The sequence below is a fragment of the Strix uralensis genome, chromosome 13 (genome assembly GCF_047716275.1).
Source record: "Strix uralensis isolate ZFMK-TIS-50842 chromosome 13, bStrUra1, whole genome shotgun sequence".
NCBI classification, from domain to species: Eukaryota; Metazoa; Chordata; class Aves; order Strigiformes; family Strigidae; genus Strix; species Strix uralensis.
The window spans coordinates 11,256,550-11,273,653 of record NC_133984.1 but is presented as its reverse complement, the minus strand read 5'-3'; the positions used below and the strand labels follow the sequence as shown (position 1 = coordinate 11,273,653).

Sequence of the window (17,104 nt, the reverse complement as noted above, 5' to 3'; positions counted from 1 at the left end):
AGAATGCCTCCCCAGAGCTTAGGGATGGCTGGGAGAAGCCTAAAGCAACCTGAGCTTCACGCACCGCAGAAAGGACAGTAGAAAGCAGTGCTGGGAAGCTAAGCAAAGCAGGAGCGCAGTAACGCACGCCAGGAGGAAGGGGAACGGTGGTGGTACATGCACGTTGGCAGATGCAAAGCACGAGCCTTCCCCATTGGCAGAAATGTGCCAGGGTGGCTGGGGTTATGGCAAACACAGGCTGCTGTGACCAAGAGGGCTTTTTGCCTCTCAGTACGTTGTTCACTTCCACGATGACCCACTGATGCCCCACAGCTTGTGAGAGCAATTACAGCTTCACCTCCCTCAGCCATCCTTTGCACATTGCTACATTACCTCCCTCCACCGGTTATTGCCATGTTCAAGGACACCCATCCCAGGAGATCTTCCTCTGCACTGGCAAAGGCCACCACGCGGAGTCCTGCAACTCTCACAGGGATGGGTTTAAGCTTGTGGATTCACAGATGGAAAAAACAAAAGGACTCGTGGCTCTTACTCTCCTCACCCGTCAAAAACTCCCTCCACTAACCCAGTGTGAATGCCTGTTGTGCCGCTTCACTTTAAGCCGACTGCAAAGTGACATTGTTCGGGCTGATAGGAAGGATGCATACGCTCTTATCTGGAGGCTCTAGGAAGATTTAAGCTCAAGTTCAGTAAAAAATAAAATCGCTTTCCCTGAAACAGGGGCATCCATGCCGGATTTATGCTCTCTTAAGTAAACCATGCCAACAGCACTGACACCGGTGCAAACAGAGATAAAGGAGGGCAAGGAGCCTCAGTCCTTGGAGCCTTTGTGCTCAGCATGGTGTGGCTAAGAGAAGAGCAGGAGCCTGAGATGACACCTTTCCAGATCCAAATGTCTGCTCAGGGTGGCTGCGGGCAGCCCCAGCACCCCGTCCTCAGTGCAAGCTCCCTGGAACACCCCTTCCCACACAGCACCCACGATGCTGCAGGGAGCTGGAGCTCGCAGCAGTGCTGCCACCATGTCTGGTGGCCACATGCACCCAGAGGCACACATGCCAGTGGCCACACCGGCTCAGGTGCTTCTCCAGGAGCGACAAGTGATGGGACGAGGACTGATGACAGCTGTTGAACTTGCTGCTGCACAACCCCACGGGCAGGGGCAGCTCCCCTGGGACCTGTGTTGGGTGGCCCCTCTAGCCATCAGCCCTTGCTCCAGGACTGCAGCACACCTCGGTGCTGTCCTGCCTCTCCCTGTGCCTGGGTGATGCAGAGGAGTTATCTCCATCCTTGAGCAGACTCCATAAAAGCACTGCATCTTCTCATGCTCTGCTGCCTCTGCCAGCATAAACACCTACCCTCACCTTTGCAAATTGCTCCCCAGAGCAGCAGTGGAGCACCAGGGCGGTGGTCTGCTCCCAGCCAGCTCTGCAAGGCAGCAGGCTTCGCAAGAGGCTGCTGAGAAGCCTTCCAGAGAGGGAGCACTGCAGAAGTTGTGCAGCCATAGGGAAGCCTCAGCCAGCACTCAGACAAGTTCACTTCTTGGAGAGCAGTAGAGAAGCTGCAATGCTTTCCCCGCAGAGCAGCCGAAGCACATCGCGAGCCCAGGAGCTGCTGGGAGCTCCAGCCACCCTCTCACAGCAAAGCAAGACGCTGGACTGGCACATTTGTTCCTGCAGCATCGCAGACTCTGCACAGCCCCAGCCAGAGAGATTAGGGCAGTTGAGAGGATTGCTATGTGCAGGGCAGCCACACTTTTCCCCTCCACCTCCTCATGCCCTGCAGCAAGGCCTGCCCAGGCTGGTAGTAAAGGGAAGGGGAAAGCATCCCGGCACCCGCCACAGCCAAGCACAGGCTTGAAGTGTTGGCAGCACAAAGCAAAGGGCAGAGCTGCGTTTTGCACATAGGTACTGTACCATGTGTGTGTACATGTTCTTCAGGCAGGCAGCGTTATTTTCACAGCAAAACCTGAGCCTCAGCTGCTCCTCAGCGTGGTCAGCTCCCCTGGCACCCTGCATGGCTAATTATTCTCAAAGCACTGCTGCCCTGCCTTCCTCCCAGAGAAAGGACCAAAGTGTATGGAGGACACTGGCATGTAGGAAATAACCATATAGAAAATTATTGTGGGCAGCTGGGCAGGGAAACAGGGATGTTTTTCCATCCCAGGGATAAATTCTGATAAATCTCAGTACTTTGGCTGCTATGAAATACACTGAGCTTAGGGGTGACAGAAATCATGAAAATTCCAATGAACTGGGAGCTGAGGCATTTTGAACCACAAAATACTGCACAGTTGCCTGCTCTGTGAGAGGAAAGCTTATTCACCAATTTGTATGTGGCCTTAGAAATAATAACCTAGAATATTCCAGAACAAGCCAATGTTCAATGACACACAGCCCAAGGAAATCATCACTGCAGGTATAATATTCTCACCCCAGGCATTACTAACCCAGGATACACGATGAGGGGCAGGGGACCCTCCATGTCTCATCATAAGTAACTCAATTAATTCGAGCCAGTGGCCACTGGAGTCATGGCTCGAGCCAAAGGGCAGCACCAGTGTCCGGGTGCTTTAATTCCCAGCATGTCACGCCTGGATGCTCAAACGGCTGGCACTGGGGATCCACTGGTCTGTGAGTCAGCAGAGCCCGGCGGGGGCAGAGGGCATGTCCCTCACCAGCTCCCCGGGAGGTGACCAGAGGTGACCGCAGATGGGCTGCAAAGAAACCCTGCCCATGAGCAGAGCCGGCGGGGAGGGAAAACCAGGAGATGAGCACGCCCAAGGTGTTTCGCCATGCCTTATGTTGTCCCCCTTCTCCAGCCGTAACCCGGAACCTGCTTCCCTGGCCCCGGCCGTAGGGCTGGGGGCTGCGGGGGTCCGCCAGCCCCAGCAGCCGGTGGGAGGGCCGGGAGAGGAAGCGCTTTGAAGTGGCTGGTGATCGCTGGCACAGCCGGCTCCGGAGGCAGCGTGTGGAGACTCCCTAATGCGCCAGCCCTTTCAGGGGCAGCCTTGGCACTCAGAGAGATGGCGTGTGAATAGCCAGGACAGCAACAGGAAAAGCAAAGCAAAGAAACCCAACAACAGAACTGGGGGAAATGGCTGGAAGGAAAACGCTCCCCAAACCTCCAAGCCCAGCTGCGCCAGCCCTGCCAATCCCAGGGGTGCAGGGAGGCGGAGGCTGGGATGCAGGGACCCCTCTGCCACGGGATGCCCAGGACAGCAGTCCCTGCCCGCCAGACACCCCCTCCCTGCACTGAGCTTTTCAGAAGAGCTTGGCTGTCCGACCGCCTGCACATCCAGCTTTGGGATGCACAGAGCAGCCCGGGCTCTCCCTGTCTGCAAGGAGGCTGTGTGGCGGGACGGGAGAAGCATTGTGTCTGACAAGGGGCCGAGCCAGCTCCCATTTGCACGTCTTCACTCCCTGGCCCATGGCGCTGGCTGGGAACACAGAATCACTTGCCCCAAAGTGCAGCAGGATGAGCCCTGCATGACCCTGGGGAGGGAGGCAAGGCAAAGCAGAGATGTGTCTGAACTAGAGGTGCTTGGCTGTCTGCAGGGCAGCTGGGGCTTGGGGAGGCTGCTGTGCCAGGGGGGTGGAGAGCAGATCCCCACTGGCAGGGCTGGCAGAGGCATTGGGGTCTCAGCAGCAGGGAGCAGCCTTGGTGGGACCACGGGCTGGGGGAGAACATGGCAGCATTTACAAAGCCAGGAGAGGTTTTATGCTTTTAACCAAGGAGCTTTGGATGCAAAATGACCAGGGATGCAACGGGGGAAGAGCTCTGCCTAGGATGGGCTGCAGTCCCCCACCACACAGGTCCGTACACCCCCAGCGGGGGATGCAACCCTAAGAGATGGGTGCATTTAAGTGCTACCTGCCATCAGAGGCTCCCCCTCATACCCAGGGGCTGGGAGGCTGCCGGTGCCAGCAGGATGAAGGCGGGAGCGTGGGCTCAGCTCGGGAGAAGCTGTTCTCAAAGGCCTGGAGCAATGTGAACATCCTCCTCTGACCTGACCCCAGACCTACACTCCCAGCCAGCACCGGTCCCAGCTCCCCCAGCTGGGGAGCGGAGGTGGACGGAGCATCTGTGGGGCTCCTCTGAGCGGGAGATGGGGGGTGGCAGGGTGGGCTGCTCGGAGGGCCAGTGGTCTGGGTGACAGCACAGAGAGGTGCCGGAGGAGCATGCCATGGGCCGAGGGCCAGCCAGGCACCCTCTCACTCTCTCTCTCTTTCCTCTCTGTGCCTCTCTGCCGGTCGGCTTGCTACATACCTCCTTTCCTACATATTTTCTTGTTGGGCTTTCGGGTGCATTCCTTGGAAATCCGTTTTACTGTAAAATGAATAAAAGACTACAAAATAACAGGAGGCTCCACTGGCGGGAGTGGGCATGCAATCACAACCACGCTGCCGCCCTCCCGCCACCCCCGGGACCGCGGGAGGTGGGGAGGGAGTGTCGCTGTGGGAGGAAAACTCTGGGCCAACCGTGCTGGGCAGGAAGGAAGGCACGATGCATCCCGTGGCCAAGGGCCCCAGGGACAGAGGAGTGGAGCCAGCCAGCCTGGGAGAAGTCACCGGCCCGCCAGGCTGCTCTGCCGTGCACGGCAGACCCGCTGCGGGTCCCTTCCAGCCCGCTGAAAATCCCTGGGGGCTCCCGTTGCGGTGAGGCTGAGGTGGGCGCATGGGCAGGCACTGCCTCCTCTGCCCTCTACTTACAGTTCAGGTGGGATCCCCTACAAAGGAAAAGGTTAGACAAGGAGGCACCCAGCGCCGCTCAGCCTCACCCCAACGGGACCATGCCCCGCGGGTCCCCGGCACCCCAGGCTCATCACTCTGCCACCATCCCACTGGCGGACGGGGGAGCAGCCAAGCGATGCGCCTGCCGGTGCCCCCAACCTCCCGTCCGTACCAGGGCCCGGAAAAGGGCTCCGCGGTCCCTTCCTTGCCGGAGCATCTCCCCAGGGAGAGGCAGAGAGTGTTCCTCCCAGCCGCAGCCGCAGCCCATGCCCACAACTAGCGCATGGACCTGGGGAGGGTGGGAAGGGGGGAGGAAGGACGAACCCGAACCAACTCAAGACAGAACCTGGCACTCGGCGCCTGGGGAGCACAAACCAGCTTGTCGCTCTGTGGATCTGCGGTCAGAGAGTCGGATTCAGATTTAGCAACACAAGAGAGGAACCCGTGACGATGCCATGGAGGTGGAGGTGGGGGACCGGGAGGTGTGGAGGAGCAGGAGCACGCGAGACAGAAATGGCAGCTGAGGGCAAGAGGGCGAGCTGCGTGGCCAGAGAAAGCTTTCCACAAACAGACAGCATGCTGCAGGGTCCACAACCACATGCTTCAAACACAACACCCAGGTGAGACCAACCACTGCTGGGGGAGGGCAGAGTGGCCCCCCCCCCGGCCCTCCTGCGGGCACCCCGGTGGGGACTCACCATCCTCCGTGGGGATGTAGATGTTGAGGTACAGACAGTCCTCGTTGGGGTCCTGGATGTACGTGGCCACAATATCCAAATTGGAGGTAAACCAGATGGGCAGCATGATCTCAGGAACAGCGTTGTGGATGTTCTGGGGGCAGACTGGCGAGAAGTGGGTAGCGTTCCTGATGCCTGACCAGGATGGCGGTGGCTCAGGGGGCATGAACCTCTTCTCCCCGATGGGGGGGGCAGCGTAAGGCACCCCCAGGTACTGGTCCACAGGCCCCAGGATTTCGCTGGGCAGTGGCACGCGCACCCCCCGTAACTTCCCATAGTGCGTGTTGACAGTCGGCGAGTAGACCTGGGCCTCCATCCGCACAACCGCCGAGGCGAAGCTCAGGACCCAGAGGGTGAGACGCAGGTCCCAGCCGGCCACCAGCTCAGGCACTTGGAGAACAGGGGGCAAGAGAGGGCTCCTCCAGAGTATCAGCCACATCGTCCGGGAGGAACAGCACCAACATCCAGGCCTGAAGCTCCTGGGGCGAGGGCTCAGGGCATCCCCATCACGCCAAGCCTCTGATTTGCCCACCGGCAACAGATGGAGCAGGAGAGACAGAAGTCAGGAGCACGCAGCCCAGCCACACCTTCTGCTGGGTGAGTTGGGAGCACGAATGCAGGGAGATGTGCCACCGCTCCTCACAGCCTGCCAGCTGCCTGCTGCTGCCTGCCTACCAACGGCCTGGCCCGGAGTGGACTGCTGATACTGTGGAAAGATGGAAGGAATTAACAGCAGACTTGCTCTGGGAAGAGTCAAAGAGTTGCAGAAGGAGCCAGGATCCCTGGCCGGACCCTCCCACCCATGGGTGCTCGCTGGCTCTGCCACGGCCCAGGCAGGCGGCTGTGGGAGTAGGCAAGCGTGGGCCGCACAAGTAGAGTGGGTGCAGACACACACCTCGCGTGTGTCCACACCTGCAGGGCCCGTCCCCAGCGCCGGGGGGCCAGCCCTGCCCCTGCCCTGCCTGCGTGAGCCCCGCCGCTGCCCTGGGCAGTGGCACGGTGCCCTTGCCCCGTGCTGCAGGATGGTATCAGCAGCAGATTATGGGTGCCAAGATAAGCAGGACAGTGTCACTTACCAGGCACTGTCCCACGTCTCAAGGAACCTGTTGGGCACCACTGCTGCCCAGCATGGCCCCTGCAGAAGAGCTCCCTGCATCCCTCCCCTCCTGGCTGAGCCGGAGCCGCCTGTGCTCCCGCACCACACAGTCTGTGCTCCTCACCTCAGCTCCATCTCAGCATCGGTCCCATGCCCAGGTGCCACCACCCCACCTCACAGACCAGCAAATTAGACCCACGTGTCCTACCCAGATACTCATTGCGCCTGCCCACACGCTCTCCAGCCAGCTTTCTCCCTTCCACGTGCCAGTGGCCAAAGCGGCAAGATCCCCAGGCCCAACCCGGGTGCTGGGCAGGCAGAAGCGCCTCTGGGCAGCGTCCCCCCTGTGCTGGCACCACAATCTCCCTGTCACCCCCCACCTCCCTGGCTGCCTCCCAGCCACACAAGCAAGCCCCAGGGAGGCAGAACTCTGCTCCCATGTCCCCACACCGGGCTGTCAGCAGGGAGGGGAGCAGATGTGGCAGCCCCCCGTGGGGTCCGCAGGGAAGGGAGGGATCTGCAGGCAGCAGCAGCTGCAGATGGGGACCTGCGGATGTATGTCAGTGAGCAGAGCTCCTGCGCCAGGGAGCCCTTGCTGGAGGCTGTGTGGATTTTCAGTGCTCTGCCCTTCACCTCCCTGCACCGGCTGCTGCATTCAGGGCTTATGCAAGTGGCCCCCCCCGCCAGCATCACTGCTCCCGGGGAACGTGGGCAAGGGGAGCCATAGAGGCTGTGTTTGCCCCCTGTTCACCCTCACCCTGGCCAGGCAAGAGCAGTGTCAGCCAGAGGCCAGCTCCACACCTCAGCAGGCTGCTTTGCAGCCCAGTCCCCACTAAAAGGCACTGCTTGGTGCTGGGTCAGAGGATGCTCATTCTGTCTCAGCCACATGTCCTTACCCTGGGAGACATGGCGGCAGTGACCAGGCACCTCCATTTTGCCCCAGAGCATCTTCACATGCCCACCCGGTAAATCTCTCCTAAACTCAGAGGGGAGCAGAGTTGCCTTGGAATTATTGGAGCACAAAATAAGGGCTGTATGCTGATGGGAGGACGTGGCTCTGGTGGAGGCTCAGCTGGGCAGGGACTCCACGAATGGAGAACACCTCATCCAACGAGGAAAATCCGCAGAGAAAAAAAAAAAAAAAACCCAACACAAAACAAAACCACAGAGGGCGTCTCAAATCTGCACTGCACATGTGCAGGCAATTCACTGCTGGTCATTAAGGAAATGGGCCCGTGCTGTGCCTGCCCTCCTGGTACGCCCAGGGAACGCAGCAGGCTCAGAAATCAGGGTATGACAGGCATAATAAGAAACACTCAGCCCAGAAAATCATGTTATTGCATTCAGCCCGCCTGAGCAGTGAGGCCTCGCAGGGCTGGGCATGCAGGCACCTTTCCAGAGTCCACAAAGGGACCGTAGGTAATGCCAGACAAGGAGGGTTGTACAAATGATGGGGAGAAGCAGTTGCACCTACTGCCCCATCCACGGCACAGGGACGACCTGAGGGCTGAGCTATCATGATCGAGGCTGATTCTGCTCTACCCCTGACCCCCATCACCTCTGTGCATCATTCCCCTCCGCTTTCTCCTGCCCCACCAGGCAGTGACAGAAACACACCTGGTGGGAGCACGACACTGCTTCGTTATACCCCAGACAGCTGTCAAAACCTAAGAAACAAAAGGTGTATCGAGGGACAGAAATACAGCTGAGGTGCCCAGAGACCCCAAGCTCTGCTCAGCCCCACCACCGCTGAAGCTGTCTCTGCAGCGCAGTGCCTCAGCTGCCCCGCTCTGCCTCCCGCTCTGGAAGAAAGCCATCATTCATCTAAAATTCCTTGCAGCAATGCTCCTCCTTCAGCAGAGAACTGACCTTTGCCTATCAGTGACATCCCAGGGGTGCAATTATGGCCCAGGATCCCCCAAAGCAGTATTCCCAAGTGGGATCTCAAAGGTGCTTCAGACCTACCGCTCTGCCTGACACTGCTGGAAGGCAAACCGCTCAGTGCAAATCTTCTGCTCAGGTTCCTTCGGGTACTATGGGTTAGGATAAAGCCAAATTATTAATGACTGTCATATCTAATTTGTATGACTGGAAGCTACAGGCAGCTTCCAGTCTTTATGATAGTGCCCACAACTCCCCGCAGAGCCACTTCAATCGACCCGTCATCATTTTCCCTCTGCAGGAACACCACAGCCCTGTCAGCAGTGGCTTACCAGCTGATTTCCTGATTCAAGAGCTTCCACAGGGCTGCGGCCACACGCTGCCATGGGCATTGCTGCTCCACCAACTCCTCCAGCCAAGCGATTTCACAGCACCAGGCAGTGCTTCTCCACAGCCCACAGCTGCCCGGCTGGGCTGCGCACACCAGTCACTGCAAAATTAGGGCTGAATTCACCACCCACTTTGCCTCCTTGGAGTGGCCACACACCCAGCATAACCACCCTGTCCTGGCACAATGAGGAATGCCTTTTTACAAAACACAGCCAAAAATCAGCTTCTTGCTAGAGCTCCTTAGAATTATGTTATGATGATATTCCTTTGGGATTTTGTTTAATCCTCATCCATGGTTCTCTTAATAGCTTTTAAAAACCATGGATAGCTGAAGACAAAAAAACATAAGCTAAGATAGAATTAAAGTTCCAAGTACACATCCTTAACTAAAATGAAATGATGCTACAGGTCTTGCAACTGTCTCCAATCACGAGTTTTACAAAGCATCAGGCACAGAAGTGAGTTATGTTGGCAGTAGCCAAATATGTCCAGATATGGAGATACACAGTCAAGACCCAGCAGCCCTTACATTGCCCTGGAGAGCCACAATGCCTTAACAGTCAAACCCAGATCACGCTATTTTAACAGTTGTAATTCCACATTTGGTTCTATCATTTCTGAAGACTTTTTCCCTCCATCTGCCCATGTCCCTCCAGCACAGAATAAAAGCACCCAAACAATCTCAGTGACATGCTCCTAAGCCTTCCTCTGTTTGAATTGTTTTTCAATTACAAACCCCAAAACTGATGCAAACCCTACATCTGGAATTCCCTGGGTTTCAAATGCCTCATTTGGGATGATTACAATACCCCTGTAACACATCTTATACCCTCATATTGCTGTTCTGTGCTCTGCGCTTTCTGCTGTAACTTCATGTTAACATAACATTTAGGATGGGAATTTAGCCTTAATTTAATATTGACAGACTGCCATGAAAACCCAAGCTCAGCCCCCTTCACCGGGGGCTGTTGCATGCGCCTTGCATCATTGCCTGCTGCCTCAACAGCTCTTAAGCTTTCCCTTGGTCTTTCAAAGCATGCAAAATAACCGGGAGATCTGAGAAAAGACATTTCGTTCAGGGAAGCAATTCCCCTCGCATCCCACGGGAGGTGGGAGCAAAACTTCCCCAGTTTTGCCGCCTACAGCGTTCCCATTCTTCCCTCCAGCAGCGAAGCCAAACATGTCCCCCAGCAAAGATGGCTGCTGCCTCCCTGCAGCCCTGCGCCAGGAGGAGCCGTGCCTGCCAACTGGAAGGGAAACCAGGCCGGGCTGGGCAGATACGGCCAAACTGGGGATGCTCAGACAAGCGCACAGCGAGGAGCCAGGAGGATAAAGACACCGCAGGCATCCCAGGTCGCTCTGCCAGACTGCCGGTGGGGTGAGCAGAGGAAGTGAGGCTGCTAGCTGTTAGGGATGTTATTCATCTGCTTTGGAAAACAAACGCTCTATCGGTATTTCCACGGCCGTACTGTCTGCCAGACGGCTCCCTCCTCAACAAGGAGACATTCTCCATGGAAACCTGGGCGGGCGGGATCCTCTGGAAGCCTCCCTCGCAGATGCACAGTCAAGCGTCTCAACACCAGCCAGACGAGCCAGATCCACACCTTCCCTGGCAGGCGGCCGAGAAGATGTCAGCAGGCAGCCTGCCCTCCTGTCGGACCCTTCCTGGGGGTCCAGTCTCCTGCCCCTGAGCACACAGGCTGACCCAACCCAAAGCTCATCACACTGATGCTGTGGCTCTATGTCCCGTGTGGTCCAGAGTCAGGACCCAGCGGGGCCTCAAACCGCCCAGCTGGCACGGATGGGTGATCTCCTCCCAGCAGCAAGCGGACGGGATGTCCCACTGCACCCTCCGGCCGCTCTGCCTTGTGCAGCTCTGCTCACCATCTGATCCCACTGTATTATGGTGAGAGGTAGCTGGGGGCTGGCCCACGCACCCCAGCACAGGCATGCACCTGGCAAGCAGCAGGAGAAACCTCTGCCTCCTCTTCCCCAGGGGGAGCGACCTCCAAACCTTCTCTCCAGCCTGTGCTCCGGGACCTCAGGCTGATGCTCAACTCTCAGGCAGCAGCACCTGCCAGATGCGCTCCCCACCCTGCCCGCTGCTCCCCTTCCACCAGGCACTGAGCCTGGCTCTCACCGGCCCCCAGTCCCATCCCACCTGGCCTGCGATGCTGCAGAAACCCCATAGAAAACCCTGGGGAGCACAGAAGCTGCAGCACAACTGGACTGACATGCTTGTGTCTGTGTGTCCTGGCAGCTCCTGAAGAGCATCCCTCTGCCAGCAGGTCTCAGCTCGCACCCTCTGATGCTTTTGGCCTGGGTCAATGCTTAAGGGTAATACTACAGAACAAAGTTGGTGGTTACGTGCTACAGACTGCGCACAGTGGGTCTTTCTGATCCACCCCAGGTTACCCATCCACACCACAGGCAGATGTTTCCCCATCCCAGAGCACTGTGGGAGCAATTCCCAGGACTTCGGGTCCATCACAGAGCTGCTGCACAGTAATAGATGGTTACCAGTGGCTCGCAGTTACACTGAAAGGGGGCAAGTAAGGTTTCAGAAAGGTCTGCCCTGCTGCAGCTACTGCTCTGCTTTTCCATGAATAACTTAAATGACAGAGCAGACTATGTTTTAAAATCTACACATGACACCCAGCACTTTGGAGGTCAGGATGGGAATTTGACATGCTCCCGACAGAGTGGGGAAAGGGCTGAGAGATGATGGGCAGGGCTGTAAGTCATTGGGAGGTAAAAGACTGCACAAACAGACACAGAAGAAAAGACAGCAGCGTTTCTGCCAGAAGGGTCATAAGGGCTAAAGGGGAGCACGAACTGAACATGAGCCAGCATGTCGTTGCCACGAAAAAAGGCAAATACAGTAGGATGTATGAAAGGACAGCTTATAAAGACACGTGAAGTAATTACTCTGTTCTCCTTTCAGCTCATAAAGGCACATCAAATAATTATACTGTTCTCCAGAGAACTAGTTCATTCCCCAAAAGATTTGGACCAACTGAGAGAGGCCACCAGAGACCAGCAAGACCACCAAAAAGCCTTGGACAAAAGCCTGGAAGAGTGGGGCTAGTCTAGACAAGACAAGTCAGAGGATGTGGTTTTATAACACGTAACGGACACTGCAAAAAAGGTCAGAACAACCTGACCTTGAACTTTGTGCACAATAGGAGACACATGCATATTAAGAGAGTCAAGTGTACACCAGGAAAAGCTAAAGCGCCCCATGCATATCTGCAAGGGTGTTACAGGGCAGACGGATGGACCAAGTGACCCCTCAGCATCCTCTCCAGCTCAGCCTCCACATTTCTCATCAATCCTGGCTGGCACCTCTGTCTCTGCCCTTATTCATTCAGCATTTGTCACCACCTGGGCAAACCACAGCCACCTTGGCCATGAAGCCCTCAGCATGTGGGATGTTCTGACAGAGCAGAACACTTAGAAGGCTTCCCAGCACCATGGAGCCCATCACATTTGTTCTGCACTCTGCAGAGGTCTCCCCCAGAGTCTGGTGTCCCCCATCTCACTCTCCTCCTAGAGGCACATCTGCAGCACATCTGATATCTAGGCACCACAGTCACTCTGATATGACAGAAGGAAAACCAGTCACAAACCTCACCTTCATTTGCTTGAAGTGCAAGATACATCCCTGTGACTTGCCTTTCCTAACTTCTACCCACAGCACCACCAATATTTAAAGCAAGTTGAATGTCAAAAGCTTACAAGACACTCCACTGCACATCCTTTGCCCTGGGGAAAGGATGAGAGACCGCATGAGAAGCGTCAGTTAAGTTCCTCATTGCTGCAAAAACATATGTGGGACAGAAGCTCTTTGACAACTCCCAGGCACATGCCAAGATCCTCGAGAGCTCCCATTCAGAACAGAAGAATGTTAACCAAATTCCCTAGAAACAGACAATTTCAAGTGCCACTTCTGCTGTGGTGCCAATGGCCTCCTGCTGCAATATGGCCTGTCCCCATTTGCTCCATGGCCTTTAACAAGTCCTTCATGAAGGAGCCAAGCCTGCCTTGGGAAGGGCACCAGGGGCAAAGCAGACCTTTCCCTTGCCCACACGCCAGCCTTTCCAGACATTTTTGGTGTTGAATGCCAGCACAGTGTTTGGTGTCCAGCTCCATAAGGCACACTACCCAGCAGGTGAGATAGCCTGGCTCATTTCCAACTCCTGTTTAGCATCAGAGGCTCCAAAATTGGAGGAGGTTTCTCAGTGTCACTGAGCTGAGGCTGGTGATGCTGATGAAGGACAGCCAGTGAGCACTGCAGCAGGGACGGTGCTGGGGTCAGCACCCAATACTGCCAATGCAAGCAGAGGGTGGCCTCTGTGGAGGACCTAAGGACAACTGTGCTTGGAAGAAAGCCTAGGCTCTTTTGGAGTGGGCTACATGCTCACCTTGAGCTGGTCTAGCTTTCCAGTGACCTTCCCACTCACTGCTTCCCAGGAGTCTGGTGGAAAGCTGAGGCAGGGCCACGTGGCTGAGCCAGGAGCTGCTGTGTGAGCAAGAGGCTCTGCTGGGACACATCCCTGGCTGTGAAGAGGGCAGTGGCCGCAGTCTCTTGGTGGGCTGCTGGGTTTCCACGTGGCTCAGGGATAGCTGCTGGAAGTAGGCTGTTTAGTGCCATGTTCTAGATAGAAATAATCTGGATTATCTCACATTCTGGCTTCCCTGACCCAGCATGAAGAAGTGACGGCAGCTTTTCTCTCCCTCACCTTGCTGCTCGCACAGTTTCAATTTACAAACACTTCCCTGCGGGGGCAGAGGTTAATGAGAACCACTGTCTAAACAGCAAACACAGTGCCCTGGCCTTGGCGCAGATAAACACGCACTTGCTCCCCAGCCAGAACAACTGGCAGCAAAGGAAGAGAGCCTGACCCAGCCTGCAAGATCAAAGAGCCCCGGAGGAGCCTCCAGAAGCCCCCGCCGTGGGGTCACGGCACAGGCTGCCCCAGCCGGAGGTGGCACCGCTCTATCGCAGCCTGAACGCGCCCGGTCCGGCCTGGCAGGACCCAGCACCGCGGGACGGGGCGTTGTGCTGTTCCCTGCAGCTCGTGTGAGGGGGTGCAGGGTGCTGGGTGCCCCCCAGCCCTGCCGGCACTGGGTCCCCCCGCCTGCTCTGCCCCCCGCGGCCCCGCCGCCGTCCCGGGGCGGGCGGGAACTGTCCGTTCAGCACCGCGCGCCCCGCCGCCTCCGGGGGACCGGGGGGGGCTTCTCCGAGCTGGCCCCCGGCACAGCCCCGCAGCCCCGATGGGCTACAAGACACGCAGCGTTTGCGGGAAAAGCGCCCGGTGTCTCTCGGGGTCCAGCGGGACGATCGCCTGGCAGCTGGAGGCAAGGCGGGACATGCGGGGCATCCGCTGAGCAAACTCTGCGTCACCCAGGCGAGGTGAGGGGTGACCTCGTTGCTCCTACAGCTCCTGAGGAGATGGAGAGGGAGGTGCTGAGCTCTTCGCCCCGGTATCCAGTGATAGGACGCGTGGGAGTGGTTCAAAACTGTGCCAGGGCACATTTAGACGGGGCATTAGGAATCATTTCTTTACTAAGAGGGTGGTCAAACACTGGAACGGGCTTCCTAGAGAGGTGGTCGATGCCCCAAGACTGTCAGTGTTTGAGAGGCATTTGGACAATGCCCTTAATAACATGCTTTAACTTTTGGTCAGCCTTGAATTGGTCGGGCAGTTGGACTAGATGATCATTGTAGGTCCCTTCCAGCTGAAACTATTCTATTCTAGAGGAAACCGCTTCATAAATAAATGGCAAAATTACTCCAGTGCTCACTTTGTGAGGGCAGGTGACTGACAATGCAGAAGTGCATCTGCAGAACCCTGGAATCTCCAGACATCTATTCAGGAGTGAACTGACAGACAATCTGCTTTCAGCAAGCGCTTGGCACCAGCACAAAGTTCATGCCAAGACAACTCGTTCACTCTCCAACACATCACAAACAACCACCAGGCAGCTACTTTAAGGCAATATAAGCTCACTCACAAATCTGAGATCAACACTCCACAGCTAGCGACTGGAGTGCAGATCTCACCCAGTGAAGAGAGCTGTCTGCACAAGCTGCATTCCCCTCACTTCCTTCTCTAGCTTCAGCGAGCTGCGCATTGACATTATCCCAGCTGCTCATCACCACCCCCCTCACATCCGCCAGAGTAATGACTCCTATGTCCTTTCCCAAACAGCCACCTCAGAAACTACCGTGGCTAGCAGGGGCCCCAATTTTTAAGTCAACATGGATCATTATGACTGAACCATGTCAGGGAGCAATTACATAAGCACAAGGCTCTTTTCAGAGCAACAAGCTTCTGAAACTCTAAGTCTGAACACGTTCATGTTTCTTACATTAGCAAAATCAGGTTTGAAATTCAATAAAGAAAGGAGACTTCAGTGACCCAAAGAGGCTGGCTTGATGCAATGACAGCCCCATTTCTGAAATGCCCCAAACTAAGCAGCAAGTACGAAACCCAGCTGCTGATGGAATGTCCTTCTCCAAAACTCTCACATACCCCAGTCCCTCAAGCTCCTTTCTGGGCACCCAGCCATGCAAAGGGCATGGACCCCCTTCAACCAAGTGGGCCATGGTCAATTTGCGCAAAGCCCTGTCCTACCCAGACCACCACCTGTGCTAATAACAGGTCAAGATGTCTCACGCATGCTCCAAGGAAAGCTGAGAAAGCCTCAGTGGCTGCAGGCAGGCTGAATGTGTGCACAGCCAATGCTTTCCATGGACTAGCGTGGCTCGGAGGAGGCTCTATAAATGTAAGGAGGTGGGCTGGGCAGACAGGAACCGACTGCAGCTTAAAATACAAAGACTTCCTGCAAATGCGACTAGAGAGGGTGGGCAACAAAACCCAAGAGTGCTTTGAATGGGAACAGCTACGCCCAAAATAAGTTGTCAGTGTTTCATTTTTACTGACTCAAAGCAGGAAGCCAAAACCACTTAATCACAGGTTGTAATCCAGACTGTGGCTGTAAGAACCTCTGATTTCAGTGGCAGAGCTGATAAAGGATTGTTTCCTTTATTGACACCTGCCCCAACCACCTACTTCTGCCTGACACCACTGCTCACCGCTCTTCATCAGCTGAGCAAAGTTTTGCAGGGCAGAATTGTAAACCAGGTCATGGAGGTGATCCAGGCTGAAGGTAATGAAGCCCAGGGCAAAGCACAAAGATGAGGAAAATAGTTGGAGACAAGCAGGGACTAACTGTTCTGTGGACGCTGAAACATGACATTAGTCAGTTTTCCTGTGCAGAGATAAGGTTATAAGTTATCTGGCAGTGTACAAGCACCACCTTCCTGCACCACCCTGTCTTGTACCATGAGACACCACCCCAGCCACAAAGTTCAGTAGGGTGTTTGAGCTAGCATCACTTCCACCGTCCACATCACCTCCACCTTGTTACAACAGTCCCTTCTTCCAGGTGAAACACCAGACAGGCTTCGCACAGACCCACGTGCCCAAAGCCCAGGATGCGGGGCTGTGCCACCCCATGCCCCCTGGCTGCCCACAGCTAGGAGAGCTGCGGGTCCTGCCCTGCACCAGAAAGACACCCCGGCTGAACCCCAGCCCATCACCCTACTCAGAGAGGCGAGTGCCCCAGCACATCCCACCTGACACAAGCTGCTGAGTTGTGTGTTGGTGCCAGTGGCCCTGACCAAAGACCAGACATGATTTTCTGACCATATTGGAAGAGTCCGGCCAGGGCCAGGGGAGCAGCACTTTCTCTGGCCAGCAAGGGACACCCAGACAGACTGATCATCCTGGCACCAACACGCTGGTGCCCCTTCCAGGCCTGATGGCATCAGCAGTAACCCACCGCTCCGTGACACTGCAGCTTGTGTGACGACAGAGCCAGCCATGGTGGCAGCCACCACTGAGGACCAGGGCACTGCTCAGTCCCAGCTCTGCCATGGCTAGTCTCAGTGCCTGTGCTCCCCTCCTCACAGTATTGGTCTCTTCATCCGCAACAGAGGGCTGCTCTCTGCAAAGCACTCAGAGGTGGGGGACCCAAAAAGGTCTGGACTGGGGCAGGAGAAGGGGAGCTGTGACCACTGGTAGCAACACACATGGAGGACAGAGCACAGGCCAGTGCTAACTGCATTTGCTAACACTATAACACCCATTCCCTCTGCTCCCACCAGCAAGCAGGACTCACTGGAAACATCATGAAGGGAATATCCAAACATAAAGGTGGGAAAACACCATTGCTGCTGGAAGCACCACAGACTCCTCTGT

General features: G+C 56.2%; 1 protein-coding gene across 5 annotated transcripts in view; it reads right to left on the bottom strand.

Moving 5' to 3' along the window:
- Window positions 1-17,104, bottom strand: part of NLGN3 (neuroligin 3) — a 42,161-nt gene that overhangs the window by 17,250 nt on the left and 7,807 nt on the right. For 2 of the 5 annotated variants that reach the window (XM_074882624.1, XM_074882626.1), the window contains exon 2: window positions 5,429-6,173. In XM_074882624.1, coding sequence (XP_074738725.1) covers window positions 5,429-5,906 — 478 coding nt within the window. In that variant the 5' untranslated portion in view covers window positions 5,907-6,173. Of the gene's footprint in view, window positions 1-4,266; window positions 4,327-5,428; window positions 6,174-8,528; window positions 9,102-17,104 lie in introns of those variants that run through there. The other 3 variants (XM_074882623.1, XM_074882622.1, XM_074882621.1) reach the window with 3 other exon arrangements.